Source organism: Notechis scutatus, unplaced genomic scaffold (assembly GCF_049901735.1).
Source record: "Notechis scutatus isolate UNSWTSFEM ecotype Mainland unplaced genomic scaffold, rNotScu1.2 NSCUSCF23, whole genome shotgun sequence".
Classification (NCBI taxonomy): Eukaryota; Metazoa; Chordata; class Lepidosauria; order Squamata; family Elapidae; genus Notechis; species Notechis scutatus.
The window spans coordinates 321,446-342,362 of record NW_028263148.1 but is presented as its reverse complement, the minus strand read 5'-3'; the positions used below and the strand labels follow the sequence as shown (position 1 = coordinate 342,362).

Here is a 20,917-nt window from a genome sequence, read left to right as displayed (position 1 = left end):
CTTTTCCTTTAAAAGAATGTGACATGGCTTCTTTCTTTTCTTGGTTTCCCAGTTACACCGGCCAACGTGTGTTTTCCAACATGGCAATTGTCCAGATTAAGATGCTATCTGGATACATCCCGGTGAAATCAACTGTAAAATTGGTACATACCTTTTTTTTCTCCCCTCCAAAGAATTTTTTGTTCTTGGCAACAAAACAGGGCATTAAGAGGGTTAAGAATTACCCTTTAAATATGCAGTAAAAGTAGTCTCCATTGTTGTATCTTGAAGCATTAAATCAGCACACGGGATTCATGTACCCTGGCACTCAGACCGACCACAAACAACTTTGATCCAGTTTGCACAGACAGAGCAGGAAGACTAATTGGCCTCATTCAGCATGGCCCATGACAATATATCTATAATCTTTGGAGTGTCAGTAAAAATGTAGAACTTACTGAAGTTCAGGTTTTGATCCTGGCAGTGGGCAGAATTAGCCTGCAATTCTGCATTCCAGAACTTAAGAGCTATGGTGGTGTAGTGATTGGCTCTTAAGTTCTCCATTTTGAGAGAAAGTCCCTTCCCCCTCCACATGGATAATGCCAGGTGTGGTTTGATAGTCCTCCATGACGTCTCCTCTTCCTTTTCTTCATTCCAAGCCAAAGAGTTTGAATTATGACACCAGCTTTTTCCCTTTCTTCACCAGCTGGAAAAACATGTTTTCATCCAGCGGACTGAAATTGCAACAACCCAGGTCCTCCTGTATTTGGAAGGGGTGAGTGGGGCTGGTGAACGAGAGCTGGGGTAGGAGACCCCTTCCTCTCTGCAGGAAGGTAGGGCTCACGTGACAAAATTAGCTTTGGTTGCCACAATATAAAAACAGATGATGAGACTCTTGAGAGAAGAACAGCAAAGATGATTAGGGGACTGGAACAGAGGTGGCATTCAGCAGGTTCTGACCAGTTCTGGAGAACTGGTAGCGGAAATTTTGAGTAGTTCGAAGAATCAGCAAATACCTCCTCTGATTTTACAGTATCCTTCCCCTGCCATGCGCACCAGGCCACACCCACAGAACTAGTAGTAAATAAAATTTGAATTCCCACCACTGGACTGGAAGCTAAAACAGTAGAATAGAATAGAATAGAATAGAATAGAATAGAATAGAATAGAATAGAATAGAATAGAATAGAATAGAATAGAATAGAATAGAATAGAATAGAATAGTTTATTGCCCAAGTGTGATTGGACATACAAGGAATTTGTCCTGGTGTAAATACTCTCAGTATACATAAAAGAAAAGATACATTCATTAAGAATCAAGAATCATAACGTACAACACTTAATAATAGTCATAGGGTACAATCAGCAATCAAATCATACTAGGAAACAATCAATATAAATCGTAAGGATACAAGCGACAAAGTTACAGTCCTACAATCACAAGTGGGAGGGGATGGGTGATAAGGAGTGATGAGAAGATTAATAGTAATAGTAGTGCAGACTTTGTAATAGTTGAACAGTGTTGAGGGAATTATTTGTTTAGCAGAGTGATGGCTTTCAGGCAGGAATTGGGTATGTCTACTTTAATGAAAAGAAGGACTAGGGGTGACATGATAGCAGTCTTCCATTATCTCAGGGGTTACCACAAAGAAGAGGGAGTCAAGCTATTCTCCAAAGTAGCTTAGATAAGGACTGTTCAGGTAATTCCCTGTTAGGAGAATGAGTGCACACAGGGAGACGTAGTGAGAGTGGTAAAGAATAACACACAACCAGCACACAGATACACTGTAAAGTAAAAATGTATGTTTTTACTTCCAATAAACATTTAAGCAAAGTCCAACAAAACAGTCCAAATCATTCACGGTTAAAGCAGTCAGCTTTCAGTCCAGGGATAATCCAAATAACAAAGTCCAGTATCAAAAACAGTTCAGTAAAAGACTCACATCAAATCCAATAACTATGATCAGCAACAGTCAATAGGGAAATGCAGGAACGGCAACACTCTCAGCAACAACAGAACAGAACAACCCAGGTTTCTGGCTCCATCTTATAGCCGTTTGAGGAACCACACCCAATTACAATTTTAGCATTCCCTTAAAGAGACAGTATTAAAATGTCTATCCTGGTTTATATATTGTCCAACCCAACTATTAGGTGACTTACATTCCTAACAAGGACAAGAAGCAATGGATGGAAACTAGTCAAGGAGAGAACAACTTAGAACTAAGGAGAAACTTCCTGACAATTAGAAGAATTAATCAGTGGAACAACTTGCCTCCAGAAGTTGTGGGTGCTCCATTATTGGTGGTTTTTAAGAAGAGATTGGACAACAATTTGTCTGAAACAGTATAGGATCTCGTACTTGAGCAGTTGATAAAGTGGAGAAATCCTTCTCTAGGTCTTCCCTTTCAGCCTAAGAGGTGTGTGGCCTCTCTGAGGGACATCCCCAGAAGAGAGCTGAGGCTGGTCCTTTTCTTCAGGAACATCCCTAGACAGTGTCCTGTAATGGGGTCCTTGATTTTTCTCTACTTGGGAGGGAGTCTGCAGAGCTCCTCTATGGACATGGCCAAAATACATCCTTATGTCAGGATTCCAGCGATCACCCGAATTAAATCAAGAGCCTTGAGCCAAACTTCAAAAAGCTTCGAAGAATTCATTAGGAGCAACATACTGGCATAACGCCGATTGTATGAAGCCGATTCTGGCATATGTAATTACAGTCACCTGGGTCACTCCCCACTGGGTTTGCCATAAATCAGTTTCTCCAATTAAGCACATACAGGGGCTAGGTGTCATCCATCACATTCTCCAATTAAAAAGCTTCAGTAGCTTCAGTAGCTTAGCTACAATCTTTTTTAAGATAACATTGGAATGTGCTTCTAAGTTCATTTGCTGTATACTTCTCCAGTCTTCCCACCCTCCCCCTCTTTCTTATGGCAACTTGGAAACAAATGTAGGAATGTTTTACAAGTTGAGACCTTGGTCTTATGAGATCAGGTGACTAGGGATCTTAGGGAAATAGCCCTCTAAGTGGAAGGTCCCTATTAATTCTCTAGGCATGAGGTTGCACGCTTCAGAGAAGACACTTCTCTAGTTTGGCCACCTCTTGAATAATCCCATAATCTCTCTCGGTCTGCAGGTCAGCAATCTGAGCCAGAGTTACTCCTTCACGGTTGAGCTGGAGACGCCTGTCCAGGGCCTGAAGCCTGCCTTGGTGAAAGTCTACGATTATTATGAAACTGGTGAGAATAGGATCCCAATGGATGGGGAGAGGCCTGATCAGCGTAGTTAATTCTATTATTTTTTCAAAATCCATCTCCTTCCAAGTTTACCCCAAACTTCAAAGGTGATGAGGGTTCTGACACCAGTTCTTGAAAACAATCTAATGCTGCATGAGGACTAGCAACCCTGGTGTCTATTGTCCAAATTAGATGAGGCACTCTGACAGTTCTTCCTCTTTTATTTGTGTTTTCAGATGATTTTGCCATCTCGGAGTACATCGTCCCCTGCAGCACAGGTGGAGTATAAACAGCAATCGATTCTTGCCATCATTCCCAATGCCAAGCATTTCTTTTCTCCTCCTCCTTAGAGATCATCACAGGGCTGTTTTATTTTAACAAGAACTTCCAACTAATTCCATTTCATCCTGTTTTTGCAAAGTTACAAACAAACTCTTCAAAAGGGTGGAGCCCTTTTTTCAAAAGTGAATTTTGTTATAATGGTGTGGAACCCCACTTGGCAATCTGTATATGGACAAAATCTGGCTGAAGCCCATTTGGGATCCTGCGCTATAGAAACTAGCCTTTCTTGTGGCTGGGATAACCTCATAGAATAGTCTGGTTTTCCTATAAAAATGCTATGTTGACACCTCCCCCAAACTCCTTGGTAAGACCATTCTTACCTCTAGTTTTGCACTCAGTTTTGGTCACTACGATGTAAAAAAGATGTTGAGACTCTAGAAAGAGTGCAGAGAAGAGGCACAAAGATGATTAGGGGACTGGAGGCTAAAACATACAAAGAACGGATGCAGAAATTGTGTATGTCTAATTTAATGAAAAGAAGGACTAGGGGGGACATGATAGCAGTCTTCCAGTATTTGAGAGGCTGCTGCAAAGAAAATAAAAATGGAGTGGGGGTTTCCCTCTATGCTCCAAAGCACTTTGGGGCAGAACAAGAAACAATGGATGGAAACTAATCAAGGAGAGAACCAACCTAGAACTAAGGAGAAATTTCTTGACAAGTTTTCTGTATCCTGTACAGAGGTGGATTTATAAGCTGTACAGATGCAGATAGATAACTCAACAAGACGTCCATAACAAAGTACATTTATTGGTTCATGAGGTATCCCCATAACTCACATTTGTGACGAAGTTCTTCTTTAATGACCAATCCTTTGTATATCTGCCTTGTTGTAAAAGATGGTTATCTCCTAACCCATCTCGTAGCGATAGAAAGAAGCTGCCATGAGTTAGAGAGTTCAGGCAAAAGTGAGTAAAACTCCCCCCAACTGCTCAAGGGTCAATTTAGTGACCAATCAGGATTACAGATGTGGTCACGTGATATGGACTACATTTCCCAGGATACCTTTAACTACATTTACCATGATGCATTCCCTTAAGGGGACAGCTCATAATTCCTAAGTAACTATCCAATTCCCATAGACTGGCTGGGACAGCACAAGTGAGAACAATTAATTAGTAGAACAGGTTGCCTTCAGAAGTTGTGGGTGCTCCAGCACTGGAAGTTTTTAAAGAAGAGATTGAACAACCATTTATTTGAAATGGTATAGAGTTTCTTTATTGAGCAGGGGTTTGCATTAGAAGAGCTCCCCAGTCTCTTCTAACTTTGTTATTCTGCAAAACACTCATTGTCAGAGCAAGAGAGAGCAACTTCTGTCCTGTGCAGTTGTGCTGGATGCAAGCAAAACCCACTTGATTCCAACATTTTGCTTCTTATGGGACTAACCAGTTGCTTCTGCTTCCAGATGACCAGCTTCTTCTGCTTGTGTCTGGAAATCTGGAGCCCAGATACACGTTCAAGACAGATTTGGTCGGATCAGTTAGACCTGATCTTTTCCTGCATGATTTTTTTAGCATTGGTTACAGGGTTAATTGGTTGATTTATTATGTGTCATTAGATCCACATCAACTCTTAGCAACCACATAGATTTTCTCCATCACGGTCTGTCCATAACCTGTGCTTTTAGTTTATTTATTTTTATTTATTTGATTTGCCAATTGTTTACAAGATAATAAGTATAAGTGTATACATAGTTGTGAATACATGAAATGGGTACATATAAGAAAAATAAAAGAATAAGAGAAACAATAGGACAGGGACGGTAGGCACGTTGGTGCGCTTATGCACGCCCCCTACAGACCTCTTAGGAAAGGGGTGAGGTCAATAGTAGACAGTCTAAGGTTAAAGTTTTTGGGGTTTGGGGAAGAAACTACAGAGTCGGGTAGAGTATTCCAGACATTGACCACTCTATTGCTGAAGTCGTATTTCCTGCAATCAAGTTTGGTGCGGTTTACTTTGAGTTTGTATCTATTGTGTGCTCTTGTGTTGTTATGGTTGAAGCTGAAGTATTCACTGACAGGTAGGACATTGCAATGTATGATTTTATATACCATGCTTAAGTCAGACCGAAGACGGCGTAATTCAAGGTTTTCTAGTTCTAGAATTTCAAGTCTGGTGGCATAAGGTATTCTACAACGAGTAGAGGAGTGGAGAACTCTTCTTGTGAAATATTTCTGGACTTTCTCAATTGTGCTAATATCAGATACGTAATGTGGGTTCCAGACTGATGAACTGTATTCGAGTATTGGTCTAGCAAATGTTTTGTATGCTCTGGTTAGTAGTATGATATTACCAGAGGAAAAGCTACGTAGGATTAGGTTAACAACTCTTAATGCCTTTTTGGCTATGTAGTTGCAGTGGGCTCTAGCACTTAGATCATTAGAGGTGAGTATTCCAAGGTCCTTTACAGAGCTTGGGTCATCAACAAGTTCTTGACTATTCAGCTTGTATTTTATTTTCTGATTTTTTTTGCCAATATGTAAGACAGAGCATTTATTTGTTGAGATTTGAAGTTGCCATTTGTTTGACCATTCTGATACATAGTCAAGATCTTTTTGTAGGGTAGCAGTATTGTCTGTGGTATTGAACAGCTTTACATCATCAGCGAAGAGAACGCAATTGCTCTTAATATGATCACAGAGGTCGTTTATGTAGAGTATGAAGAGAGTTGGTCCTAGAACACTGCCTTGGGGGACACCACTATTGACAGGTACTGGATTTGATAGGATGCTCCCGATTTTGACCATTTGTTGTCTGTTTGACAGGAATGCTTCTATCCAGTTATTCAGTTGTCCAGAGATACCATAGGATTTTATTTTTAGGAGTAGTTTGTTGTGTACCACTGAATCAAAGGCTTTACAGAAGTCTATGTAGATTGCTTTGCCCTGGTCGAGTTGTGTCGTCCATATGTTTTTGCAGTGTAAGAGTTGTAGATTACAGGATAGTTTTTTTCTGAAACCAAATTGTTTATTGGAGAGTAGGTTATTTGTCTCTAAGTGGAGGATGATGGATTGGTTAATAATTGATTCCATGACTTTACAGGTGACACAGCATAAGGAGATTGGCCTGTAATTTTCAACTAGGCTTGGGTCTCCCTTTTTGAAGATGGGGATGACTGTGGCTTGTGACCATAGGTTAGGCAAGGAGCTGGTCCTGAAAGATTTTTCAAAGATTATGCTTAGAGGTTTGGCTATGGCAGTGGATAGCTTTCTTAAGAAGTAGGCACATATTCCATCCGGTCCAATAGATAGAGATGGTTTTAGATTGCGTAGTGATTTTTCAACATTGTCTTCTGTGAAATCGATATGTATTAGATCATTATTGTTTTCTGTGGTACAGCTAGGAAATACTGGGCATGATCCATTGCTGTTTACAAATACTGAGCCGAAGAATGTGTTAAAGATGTTGGCTTTAATGGTGTCGTCGTTGCAGTCTTTACCATCAGGTCCTATCAAGGGAGGGATGGACCTTGAGTCTTTTAGTTTGTTGTTTACAAAATTGTAAAAAGCACGGGTGGAATTGATGCTTAGAAGGTTTTCCTCTTGTTTAATGTGATAATTGGTGCATTCGGTCTTTATCTGGTGGCATAAATTTTTCTATCGGTTTTTGAAATTGGCAACGTGACCAGATTTGTTTTTCCGCCAGAGTGATCTCTTTTTGGATTGAAGTTTCCTTATTGTTATGGGTAATCTGCTTTTTTGTTTTGTTTTGGGAGTTGTTGTTGGTACATATAGTTTGATGACTCTTTTGACTTCAAGTAAAAATATGTTGTAATGGTCTTCAACAGTATTGCATCCAGTGAATAGAGATTGCCAATCCAGGGATGAGAGATCGTTGTCTATAAGATCATAGTTGCCTTTTTTGAAGTTACAATTGGGGATTACATCATTGTGGTGATTTTTGAGTGGACGTATGTTGAGACAAAAGTCAATCATATTGTGGTCACTACTGGAAAAGGGTTCTTTAGTTTGTATTCCGTAAATTAAATTCAAACTATTGCAGAAGATGAGATCGAGGCAGTTGTTTAGTCTAGTGTTGTTGGTTACTAGTTGTTCCAGTCCCAGATTTGTAATAGCGTTGTAGAAGGTTGTGTGTATGATTTCAGTTGTACAATCATTTAGGGTCCAGTCAATATGAGGTAGATTGAAATCACCAAGAAAGATAAAAGGGTATGGGCAGGATGCAGCCCATGTTAGTAATGTATTTAGCTTGTTTACATGTTCGATGTCATAATCAGGTGCTCTGTAACATAGTAAGAATCGAATTGTGATATTTAAGGATAGTTCACAGATGATGGTCTCAGGAAGAGCAAGCTCCTGGGTAACTTGGATATTTTTTAGATGTAAGGATTTTTTATAGAATATAGCAACACCACCTCCTCGACGATTTTCACGATCTGATCGGTAAACATGATAGTCTCTTACTGTGGTAATGGAGTCGGGGAGAGATGCATTGAGCCATGTTTCACAGACAAATATAATGTCGAAGTTAGCCATATTTAGGAGGATGAGAAATTCAGGTATTTTATTCACGAGGCTTCTTGCATTGAGTAGTTTGCATTTAAGGCCGGCAGTAGTTGGAGTTGAGGTAGGTGGGGGCGTGCGTGCCTAGTCTTGGGTGATGGTGGATCGGTTGAGGTAGTGTTGTGGTTGAGGGTAGAAGCTGAGTATTGGGTTGCGTGGCTTACTTTTGATACAGTCAGCATGGTAGTCAATGTACAGGTCCTTCTCTCCATTGTCTAGACGGTTTTTGAGTTCAATGCGGAGTGCACGGGAGCGGGCACGTTGCTGTATGGTTAGGTCAGGGCGGCAACGGAGGTTCTTATGGTTGGTGTTGGTTTTGGCGAGTGAGTTTATAGTATAAATGAATTTACGTTTGCTTGATTCATTTTTGCAAATGACCCTGCACAAGCGTGGGGCCACAGAGCCGTCTCTATTTTTGAGCTCTCAGTCAATGCGGGAAATGTCAAGTATTTCATCAGCGGAGATGGTTGATGCTTGATAATCTCTGATGATGTTTCGGACAGTTGTGATGTCATCATTGACATTGATGTCCTCTAGACCAAATAAGATGGCGTTTGGACGTTTCCGTTCACCCAGTGGTGTCCTCTTCCTAGTGCCACTGAGTCCTTTACTACTAGTTTTCCTCTTGTCTTACCTTCTACCCTTCCCAACATCAAAGCCTGTTTCTAGGAAACTAGGTTGGCTGAATCTTCCTTCTGACAATTTTCATGCTTTTTCTTGGACAGATGAAGATGTCAAAAAACATTAAGCAAGAAAATGTCCAGCCAAACCAAAACTATTGACCAAGGAAGAGAATCAAGGAAGCATCCATCAAGTGTGCTGTCCCCCTTTTTTTTCTATGCAAAACCCCACTAAATATATGTGCCCAACTTAACACTGTCTTCCAGGCGACTGGCTACTTACATTGTCACCACTGATGGTAACAGAAGACCGGGGTAGAGATTGCTACTGGAGATCTAGAGCAGAAATATTTTTACTTTCTCCACTCGTTGGATGAAATAAAACAAGTTTTTCTCTACTCCATCAGTATTTCTCTAGTGAATCTTTAATTTGAGGGTGTGGTGAGAGGTGTTTGTAGGGAGAGTTGGGGCACAGGAGACAGGTTTGCTAAGAGCTGCTCTCAACATTGGAGACAACCAGGAAAATAATTGGGGTGGGATAGGGCACCAAGGTGGGGATTGTAGGAAGCCAAAACAAACCAAGAAAAAAAATGATCCGGATTAATATTTAGTGCAGTAAATGAATCTATACATATAAAAGCGAAATACCACTCACACATCATCACAAAATCTCCAGAACCATAAAACCTACAAACTTGAAATTTGGCATGTATGTTCCTCTTGGCTTCTAGGTGCTCGCTAAGAAAGGATTTTTTGAAATGACCATGAGAACATTCATATTTCCTATATTATTATTAACACGCTCTGATGCTAAGGAGTTCTACTCCCCCTCCCAACCTGAAAAGAAATCTGTTCTAAATGCAAAACACAAGCAGTGGAGAGGAGTTTCAGTTTCACAGCACCAAGCAGCTATAGTACAGAACAGTTGAGCTAAGCCACGCCCAGGCTCCTTGCTAACACAGCAAATATTGTTTCAGTTTCCAAACAGTCCTCAACTCTCACACACTGACAGGATGCTAGTCAGATGAATACCACTGGATGCTGATAGGTAGAGGCAGAATTCCCCCCCCCTTATTTTCCTCCCCCAAAACTAAACCTGACCACATAGTTTCGTAGCGAAGCACGGGTATCGAGCTAGTCAATGTATAAAAGTAATATTTTGCCAATGAAGGTAGGGAACAGCAGAGCACCCTTTCATATATATATTTACACCAATATTGACATAGATATTGAGATCAGTCATTCTCAAACATATAGGAGAAGCATTGAAAATTATGTTTTGAAAAGTCAACAGGCACGCTCCACATTTCTCTAAAATTTAACTTTAAAGTTTGAGACACTCTCAATTTTGGCAACTTGAACTTTAATTCCCAAAAATTCCGCAGCCAACATGGGGAAACAAAATGAAGTGTTTCTTAAGGTAGCCATTTTTACAAATTCAATACCACATTCTTTAGAATCTCTTGTAATTAAAATAATCTTTCCTTACCTCCCCTTTCTTCCCTTCCCTTCCCATCCCATCCCATTATAGTCTCTTACAATATTGCTTAGAATAATTTTTTTTCAGAACTCAAATCTTCAGCTCTTTTCTTACATTCTCACCTGTATCTCCCTTTATCATTTTTCTCTGATTGTCTTGGCTTGAATAAAAAAACTGATTTGTACAGATTATCTCACCCAGTGTCACATTTTTCTTGTCTTAAGCTAATTTCTGAAACTGCACAATTCACTATTAATCAGTAGTGGAGAATTCTGGAATTATTCAGTTTAGAGAAAAGCCTGGGAGTGGTCCTGAAATCAGTGTTTAGATAGATAAATACAGCCATATGGAGGATGCTGAGGAAATACTTTTCCATAGGTTTAGCTATAATAATTTGGTTTAACTATAAAAAAATGTCTAGGTGGAAGAATTGAGGCTACAAAAGAAACTGGAACAAGTTCAGATATACACACCAAGTTCTAAACAGATTTTTATTGTCAGCACTGAGGAAAAAATATTTCATGCTTATGTTTCCCGTATGCAGGGTTCGTCAATTAAACAACCAAATATACATTCATTTACAGGGCTTCCTGCACTTCCTTCACTATTTGAATTGCTCTCTCCATAATCCACGTATTTGTTAAACTTGAAGGTCTCTCTTTCCTGACAAACTTGCCCCTCAGAAATCTTGATCATAAGATATGCTTGTTTGCAGGTGTTCTCATTGACCTAGAATAGTCCATGTACCCAATTTGGGGGTACGACAGTACAAAAAGAACAATTACAAGTTCAGAAAAGGATAAGCAAGACATTGAAGCCCTGGAAACCAACCACCAGAAGGAACAGTTAAAGGAACTGAGTTTGTTTTAGCCTACAACAAAGACAGTTGAAAGCCAATGCGACAACTCTATTCAAATATTTCAAGAGTTATCACACTTCAGCCATAGACTTCATCTCTTACATAGATGACATAGATGAAAATTCAAACTAAACATCAAGAGGATGTAAATAGTTCCTAGCTAGTGCAGCATAAAGGGATGGCTTCTTCCCTAAAGGTCTACGATGGAAACCAAAGGTCAACCTTTGGTTACAGCTGGATGCCTTTTCCAATGTAGGTCTTTTTCACCATCAACTAGTTTTTGTCCAGCCAATCTGTTTCTGTGGGTAAGCCTTTCTTCAGCATTTTCACACCCTGGTCCTGAGAAAGCTGCACCACAGCACAGAAAGGACAATTACACATTCAGAAAAGGATGAGCAAGAAGCTGAAGGCCTCAAAACCAACCACCAGAGGAAACAGTTAAAAAAAACTGGGTTTATGTAGCCTGAAACAAAGACAGTTGAAAGCAAATGTAGTAACTGTCTTCAAATATTTCAAGGGTTGTTACAGATCAGTAATAATTTTCATTGTTATGCCAAAGGGCAGGACAATGGATTCAAATGTTATAGATGAAAATTTAAAGTAAATAGTAAGAGGAAATAAACGGTTGTTAGCCAGCTCAGCATAAGTGATGACTTCTTCTCTAGAGTTCTATAATGAAAACAAAAGGGAATTGTTTATTTTAGCCACATCAAATATGTCAGTTCGAAGGAGTATTTCTTCTTCAGAGTAAATATTTCAGACTCAGGTGCCATTTTTCCTTTTTGTGGTCAGGTGATCTTTTGTATTCAGATCAGGCCTTAGCATGATAATGTAGCACTTGGGGAAGAAGATGCAGACCAGCAGACCAGCACTGGAGGCTAAGATGGAGAAGACTTGCACGGCCACCATGGACTTCCCCTTGGTGCTCTGATAGGCAGGCACAAAGGACACCCAAACGCTGCAGAAGACCAGCATGCTGAAAGTGATCAGCTTGGCTTCATTGAAGGCCCCAGGCAGATTCCTGGCCAGGAAAGCCACCGTGAAGCAGATGGCGGCCAGGAAGCCCATGTACCCCAGGGCAACATAAAACATGGCGACAGAGCCTTCATTGCATTGCAGGGTGATCTCTCTGGGTTGGGAGAGCATGTCGGAGTCAGGAAAAGGTGGAGAGACACTGAGCCAGATGGAGCAAATGATGATCTGGACAGCAGAGCAAGAAAGGATAATGGAGTTGGCAAAACTCTTCCCAAGCCATCTGTTCATCCTGTTCCCCGGCTTTGTGGCCAGGAAAGCCAGCACCACCGTGATCGTTTTGGCCAGGATGGAAGAGACAGCCACTGAGAATATGATGCTGAAGGCTGTTTGTCGGAGGAGGCAAGTGGCTTTGCTTGGCCGTCCAATGAAGAAAAAAGTGGACAAGAAGGAAAGCAGGAGGGAAGTGAGGATGATATAGGAAACGTCCCGGTTATTGGCTTTGACTATTGGAGTCTCCAGGTATTTAATAAACATTCCTAAGATGAACCAGTGATTAACGATAAGAATAAAGCAAAGGAAACCACAATACTGCCCAAAGTTTCTCTGTAATGGAAGAAGACTGTAATCTTAGGGATACATTGATCTTGATCTTCATTTGGGTGATGATCATTGGGGCATTTGATGCATTGCTCTGCATCTGCAAAAGACAAGAATAAGAACTTAAATTATTCTGCCATTTTCCCCCTATTCATTCTTCAATCATTAGCAATTAGCAGTTCGACTTATAGAATGCTTCCCAGTGCTTTACACAACCCTCTCTAAGCGGTTTACGGAGTCAGCCTCTTGCCCCAAACAATCTGGGTCCTCATTTTACTCACCTCGGAAGGATGGAAGGCTGAGTCAACCTTGAGCCTGGTGAGATTTGAACTGCCAAATTGCAGGCAGCTGGCAGCTAGCAGAAGTAGCCTGCAGTACTGGACTCTAACCATTGCGCCACCACAGCTCACACCATACTCTTTGACTGGAACCTCTATTTACTCCCAGCATCTTACTTTTTTTTTTTTTTAAGGAAATCGCAAATTGAGATGGAGAAAAAGAGATGCCAGGTGACTAAGCTGGCTTTAGAAAAAAACTAAGGAGGCCTTGGGCACAAGGCCATAGGCAAATCAACAGCAATATAAATCCAATAAATAAATTAATTAATTAAAAACCTGTCCCCCGTTATTTATGCTGTTCTTTCATCAGTCCCCAGGATGATTAAGACCACATCACAAGTTCACCAGGGAGGCCACACTTAATGATTCTAGGGAGTTTAGGAATTGGAATGCTTACATCCCAATGACTCTCTGCCTCCTTGTTAAGCAGGAGTACTAGGCCTGGTCTGGGACAAAGAGGCAGAGTCCAATCCACCTCTCCTGCAGGAGCTGCATTGGTTACCCATTTGCTTCCGGGTGCAATTCAAGGTGCTGGTTGTCAACTTTAAAGCCTTTCATGGCTTGGGACCAGGTTATCTGAGGGAACAACTCTTGCCAGTCACATCTACCTGACCCATTAGAGTGGGGAAGCAGGGAATGCTGCGGGTCCCTTCCCTGAGGGAGATACACCTAGTGGGACCCAGAAGAAGGGCCTTCTCTGTAGTGGTTCCCTCTCTCTGGAACATCATTCCCTCAGAGATTAGAATGGCCTCTACTCTAGCACTCTTCTGGGAGGCACTGAAGACCTGGTTTTGCCAGTGGGCCTGGAGAGCCAGGAGCAGGATGGAGCCCATCAAATGGCTAGTGTGATTGGCTGTCATCGGGGCAGGGGATGGGAGTTGAGGGATGATTTTTTTTTCCCAGATTTTGTTCTATTATACTTTACTAATTTATTTGATTCTTCTTGTTAGTTTTTATGGATTTTTATTTTTTGTTTTAAATATGGTTTTACATTGTGTAAGCCGCCTCGAGTCACCATGAGCGAATAGGCAGCAATATAAAGTAAATAAATAAATAAATTCCCTCTGAGTCACACATTTATTCAGATCTGGACAGAGCTGGGTCCTAATGAGCCTATTCAGATTAGGTGATAAATGAAACCAGACTGGAAGACATACATGGGGTTCCCCTAATCAACGTGCCCACACTGAAGAAGCTCCTTGGACAAGCAGTGAAATGTTTCGAACCGACAAGAAAAGAAGTTCAGTTGCCATGACTCAACTTCCAGACAGGTCTACCCAGATAGACTGAGAATCTTCATCAACAACTTTGTGCAATGATTTCATCTCCATGTCTCATGATGTTATACTGGGAGCCACCTTGGGCCACACTTTCATATAACCACCAACTGGGCACAGAATGAGGTTGCAGAGATGGATAATAAGGACTCGCTGAAACCCCACCCCTCTACAATTCCCACCTTCCTGAATGGAGATGGTCCCATCTGCGCAACGAACACACTTGTAGCAACAGACTGGATCTTCTTCTGGAATTAACTTGACCCATCCGGGATAGCAATTATCGACACATCTGGAAGAGGGCATGGACTAAATAGATAAAAAATACGTTAATGAAGGGGTCTTAGGGTTCTGCATCTAAGGAAAGAAAACTAAACTTAGTTTAACTAAAAATCTATATTCAACACTAATTTTGTTCAACTGGAATAATTGCAAATGGTTTCTTAATTAATCTCTTTCCATTATCACCAGTGGTGGGATTCAAAAATATTTACTACCAGTTCTGTAGGCATGGCTTGGTGGGCGTGGCAGGGGAAGGTTACTGCAAAATCCCATTCCCTCCCCACCCCACTAACCTGTTTTCTAGCTCCGTTCTCCTGTGCAGGGCAACAAAAGAAGACCCAGCTGATCAGCTGGGATTTGGGAGTCAGAGAATAAATGGGAGCAGGGCCTGTCAGAGGTGGCATTTGCTGGTTCTCTGTACTACTCAAAATTTCTGCTACCAGTTCTCTGAAATACTCAAAATTTCTGCTACCGGTTCTCTGAAATACTCAAAATTTCTGCTACCGGTTCTCCAGAACTGGTCAGAACCCGCTGAATACCACCTCTGATTATCACCCTTTTTGTTCCTCTTGATTGATTTTTAAGCTGTAAGTATCTTAGGGCAAGAAATAGTGTGGGGTAGTGATTAAAGCATCTGCCTTTAAACCAGGAGACCATAAGATCCCTCTTTAAGCACAAATCCAGTTGGGTAACCTTAGGCCAGTTCCTCTCTCTCAGCCCTAGGAAGAAGGCAATGGCAAGCCACTTTTGAACGTCTTGCCAAGAAAAATGCAAGGACTTCTCCAGGAGTCAACACTGACTTGTAGGCATAAAACAGACAAACAAACAAAAACTGGGGCAAAACTTCTAAAAGGAATCTCAAAAGGTTCTGAATGATCAATGTTAGCAGAACACGAGCCCTTATTTGTAATGTACAGTGAATAATTGTAAAGGAAGGAAGGAAGGAAGGAAGGAAGGAAGGAAGGAAGGAAGGAAGGAAGGAAGGAAGGAAGGAAGGAAGGAAGGAAGGAAGGAAGGAAGGAAGGAAGGAAGGAAGGAAAAGAGGGTAGTAGGGGAAGGGAGAGGAGAGACTAAGAGGAGAGGGGAGAAGAGAAGAGAAGAGAAGAGAAGAGAAGAGAAGAGAAGAGAAGAGAAGAGAAGAGAAGAGAAGAGAAGAGAAGAGAAGAGAAGTGTATATGTGCCTCACTGATTGTAGTAAGTAAGAACACGGTAACAATAGTACAAACATTAAAGTGATCAAACTAACAATGACAATACAATAACCCAATATGACAATAAATATCTTAAAGTATTGGATAGGTTCTACCTTTTAGATTAAAGAAACCAGCAGTGAAGAAATATATCACAGTTTGTAAGGTAGCAATGAAGGAATTGGAAAAGATATTCAGACGCTGTGTTGTATCCTACAGTCCACTGCCAGAATGCTGCTGGCAATGATGGGATATGTGTGGAAGTGATGTTCTCACCTGGTTAAGCCATTTTGGCCACACAATGGCATCCTCCTTGATAATCAACTTGGACTCCGAGGATCCCTGTCTCTCTAGGCTCCCAAAGATGACTTGATTGACAGATTTATTGGGAAATTTCACCCAATAGACAATGTCCAAGTCAGCTACCAGCTCTCCCTCCTTGTTTAGGTACACACTCTCTAAGGAATTGTTGTAAAATTGAGAATTTTGTAGAAAAGGGTGTAGCTAGAATGACAAATTTTAGAAGATATACTTGAGGGGAAGGAAATAAATATTCTTTATTTTAACTCGGCCCATTTCCAGCTTTGAGTCTCTTACACTCAAACAAGGGATCTAGTGTAGATAACACCTCACCTAACAAGGCAGGGTATCCTCAACCATCACTTTCAAATTAGAATAGAGGAGACTGTATACCATTCCAGACAAGTGACTATCCAGTCTCTTCTTAAAAACTTCCAGTTTTTTGTGGTTCCACTGGTTAATTGTCCACACTGTTTGGAGGTTTCTCCTTAATTCCAGGTTGCTTCTCTCCTTGATTAGTTTCTATCCATTGTTTCTTGCCCTGCCCTGTGGTGCTTTGGAAAAACGTTGACTCTTCTTTGTGGCAGCCCCTCAAATACTGAAATACTGCGATCATGTTCTTTTTTCTAGACTAGAAATATTGAGTTCCTGCAACTGTTCTTTGTATGTTTTAGTCTCCAGTCCCTTAATCAACTTAGTTGCTCTTCTCTGCACAATTTTCAATGCTTCAACATCTTTTTTTTTTTTGTAATATGGTGACCAAAACTGATGGAATATTACAGGTGTGGGCTTACTTAGTTATTTCTGGTTTGGTTCTGCAACCCAACAGGACAGACACAGACTTCAGAGGATAATTAGAACTGCAGAAAAAACAATTACTACCCACCTGCCTTCAATTTAGGACCTGTATACTGCACAAGTCAAAAAGAAGGCTGTGAAAATATTTACGGACACCTCACATCCCGGACAAACTGTTTCAACTCTTTCCCTCAAAACGACGCTATAGAGCACTGCACACCAGAACAACTAGACACAAGAACAGTTTTTCCCCCGAAAGCCATCACTCTGCTAAACAACTAATTCCCTCAACACTGTTCAACTATTTACAAAGCGTGCACTAGTATTACTGTTAATCTTGTCCTCACTCTTTTATCATCCATCCCTTCCCACTTGTGACTGTATGACTGTAACTTTGTCGCTTGTATCCATACAATTTATATTGACTATTTCCTAATATGATTTGATTGCTTATTGTACCCTATGACTATTATTAAGTGTTGTACCTGATGATTCTTGATTCTTGATGAATGTATATTTTCTCTTACGTACACTGAGAGTATTTACACTTTGGAAGAGCTTTATAGCTCCTGCTGCCTTAAGAAAATTCAAAACATTCTCAAAGATTCATCTCATGCTGGACACCCTTTTTTAAAATTTTTACTATCTGGCAGACGGTACAGAATAATAAAAACAAGGACAAATAGGCTGAAAAACAGCTTCTATCCCAGGGCAGTAGCTCTTTTGAATTCTGCTGTATACACTGTTGGTGCTGTGCTGGAGGTTTTCGGTTCAATGTGTGGAGGGTGAAGGATGTGTGTTTGTGTTTATTTTCATAGTCATGGTCATGATGTGCACTGAAGATGGTGTTTGATTTCATTGTACAAGGTGCAATGACAATAAAGTAAAGTAAAGTAAAGTAAAGTAAAGTAAAGTAAAGTAAAGTAAAGTAAAGACAACTTCCTTGTGTGTCCAATCACACTTGGCCAATAAAGAATTATTTCTATCTATCTATCTATCTATCTATCTATCTATCTATCTATCTATCTATCTATCTAAGCATTTAACAAGATTTAACAGATAATCAGAGTAGGTCATCTAGTCCAACCCGCCGCCCAAGCGGGAGACCCTACACCATTTCTGACCAATGGCAGTCCAATCTCTTCTTGAAAGTCTCAAGTGATGGCGCTCCCACAACTTCCTTCACCTTCAACTTTTTGCAAAGTGATGATTACATTAGACAGAGCAATCAGAGACGGAAACAAAATACCTGCCAAGGCTGCAGCCTGTGAATTCCCGACTCCTTCTCACTTTTCTTCCTCCTCCACTTGGATCTAGAGGCATAGGCAGCATTTAAGGCACGAGCCACAGCCCAGATGGTGTTGTAGAGGCGGTAGCCATTGAGGGAAAGCACCCTTTCAATCTGATCCTGGGGCAAGGACCTCAGCTTCTCTCTCTCTCTGCATCTTATCCAGCCATTCACGGACAAGACATGTTTAGAGTATGAACACTGAAATGCTCTGTAAACATACTGCTGCATTAAAGCAAAGACAAAAACCATATCATCATATTTTATCTTCTTTTGGGTCCGGATGTAGAAAGAAAAAAAGCCATAGGTGTACTGGAAAGACAGAGCAGAATACTTCAAGTCAAGGATGATATTCGTCATTGTTGTGATGATCCAGATCTTCCCTTGTTTAGGTTTTATCTCCTCCTCAAAGACTTGTTCTATAACAAGCATTCTAAAGAAGCCAAATTGTGTCTCCACCAAAGAAATATATACATTGATTTCTTTCCATTTGAGAAACATATCAAAAGGGATATCCATCCCATGGTTAGTTAACCCTGAGAGGGTTAGTGAGAAAAGGATACAAACGCCATTCGTTTCCAGGAGTGGCGTCAATGTTTTCAGAAACACCTGTCCTTTGTCTGTGTCTGGAGCAAGGAGGCCAATGGAGGTCCACCTGAAATAAAGGAGGAGTTTGACCATGCCTAAATATTGGATTCCCTCTTCAGGCACCATCCGGTAGAAAAATGGGAACAAAGCCTTATTGCTCAACACTTGAGAAACAAAAGCATAAGATACCTGGAATGAAAAGAAGGGATTGAATGAAAAGAAGGGATGGCAGAGCCCTGGGGACAGAAGTTCATACAAATGACAAAATTCCAGGCAGTTTTCAACTTACAACCTTAATGGCTCCTTGTAACTTTCTAACTGCACACTATTAAAATTGTTTGCTACGCATTGAATTTTCAGGTGGCATTTTAAGGGAGAAATGGCTATTGTTCAGTTTTCCTAGCTTTACCTGTGGGATTTTGTAGATGCCTAAGAGAGTTGAAATCTGGATGGAGATGTCAGAGTCTGTCTCATCAAGAACAACCAACAGGTCCTCCTCTCCTCCACACATATAATTTGGAATGTTGGCTTGTCCGAAAGAAAGAAGGTCTAGCAAAGCTTCAGAAGTCATTTGTTCACTGCAGTAAATGTCATGGAGGTTGTAGCCCAAAGTAATATTCGATAAGATACTTGGACTCTTGTTGATCTCTTGGATGGTGATTAAGAAGGAAAGGAGATGCCATATATTTCTTGCTTCTCCCCTGCAAAAAGGAACACATTATCATCCTCCATTGAGCTTCTGTGTCATAGTATATTCTCAGCTTCTGGGAGTTTCCAGTGAAGGCAGAATAGACATTTTTGAAGGAAGAGGGACATCATTGCAATGGAGATGGGAACTCTGAGTGCTAGTACTAGCCCCTGAAATATCTCCAAATAAAAGAGAGATCAGAAGATAACCCACTTGTTCTCCACACAGCTGCTCCCCACAAATAAATGACAGGAAGGAATGGTTGAGTGGCTGGGAAGCAAAGGAAATGCTCATATGGATATAATGTAGCCTATATGGACATTCAGTCCTGCTAAACTTCATTTCTAATGACAAGAGTTTTGCAAGAATTTATTCATAAAGACTAGGGTGCATTGTTACCTAAAAGACAGTTAAAAGGCCATGTTAGAATTGTTTTGGACATTTTAGAGTATTCGGCACAACATAATGAAAAACAAACTGCATAGGTTTTTTTTTAGATGCATGGAAGGCTTTCAACTTTTTGAATGGGATTTTCTTATTTAAACTTTGGAAAGATATGAATTTTGGAGAGAATTTAACAAAATGGGCAAAGTTTGTTTATGCTTTATAGAAAGTACAAATTATTGTTAAAGGAGCTCTAACAATACCAAAAAAACAAGACATGGCTTCCCTCCGTCCCCTTTTCTGTTTATTACAGTTTGTATAATATTGAATAGAGACATAAGACAAGGATTTTGGGAGTAAAGAATTACAAAGAGACTTACTGTACAATTTAAGAGCTTTTGCAGATGATTTGGGACTGGTTTTGGATGATCCATTAAAGGGAATCAGGGTGCTAATGGGAAAACTAAAATAATTTAGTCTATTAGCAGGTTTCACAACCAAACACAAACAGAAGACAAAACAGAATGGATGAATAAAACAGGTTTTAAGATTGAGAAGAAGATAAAATACTTTGGTATTAATGTGACAAATATAAATCATATGTTATTTCAAAGTAACTATATAAAGATGTGGAATGAAGCTAATATATATATATATATATATATATATATATATATATATATATATATATATATATATATATATATTGGGATGGGAGAAGATACATTTGTCATTGGGGAAAATTATTTTTATTTCAGACAGTATCTGTTTTGACAACTGATGTATCATTCAAACATGGCAGAAACATTTGTGTGGTAGGAAGGAAAAAACATGACTTAGATATTAGGTGTTACTGGATGTGAAAGAAAGAGGACTGGGGTTACTTGGTCTGAAAATATACTTCACAGCTTGTTTAATTTGAATGAAAGAGTGGATGTTCATGAGAAATAAAAGGACATGACTTAAGATTTGGGTGGCCTGGATATTTTATGTACAACAAAGATAAGATTAATGCATATTTTAAAAACCATTTTGTTAGATATGCCATACCAAGAATATGGAATGGATAGAAACCTAGGCTGTGACTTAAATTACATTTAGGGCACTCTGCACAAGACGTATTGTATAGAAGAGAAATGATAAGTAGAGACAAATGTCTAACGTATGGTAAT

At 40.2% G+C, this 20,917-nt stretch overlaps 1 protein-coding gene and 1 pseudogene across 2 annotated transcripts in view; one reads left to right on the top strand and one right to left on the bottom strand.

The window, feature by feature from the left end:
• Positions 1-9,104, top strand: part of LOC113427240 (alpha-2-macroglobulin-like) — an 84,378-nt gene extending 75,274 nt beyond the window's left edge. The window contains exons 32-36 of the mRNA XM_026689712.2: positions 53-143; positions 686-754; positions 3,119-3,221; positions 3,455-3,496; positions 8,807-9,104. Of these exons, the coding sequence (XP_026545497.2) occupies positions 53-143; positions 686-754; positions 3,119-3,221; positions 3,455-3,496; positions 8,807-8,829 (328 nt within the window). The 3' untranslated portion in view covers positions 8,830-9,104. The remainder of the gene's footprint in view (positions 1-52; positions 144-685; positions 755-3,118; positions 3,222-3,454; positions 3,497-8,806) is intronic.
• Positions 9,105-11,532: 2,428 nt separating this feature from the next.
• On the bottom strand, positions 11,533-20,711 carry LOC113427241 (vomeronasal type-2 receptor 26-like; annotated as a pseudogene). The gene is made up of 5 exons (XR_015746269.1): positions 19,083-20,711; positions 18,047-18,862; positions 15,976-16,203; positions 14,410-14,536; positions 11,533-12,712 (listed from the first exon to the last, which is right to left on the bottom strand). The product of XR_015746269.1 is annotated as a vomeronasal type-2 receptor 26-like (transcript).
• Between the last annotated feature and the right edge of the window lie 206 nt (positions 20,712-20,917).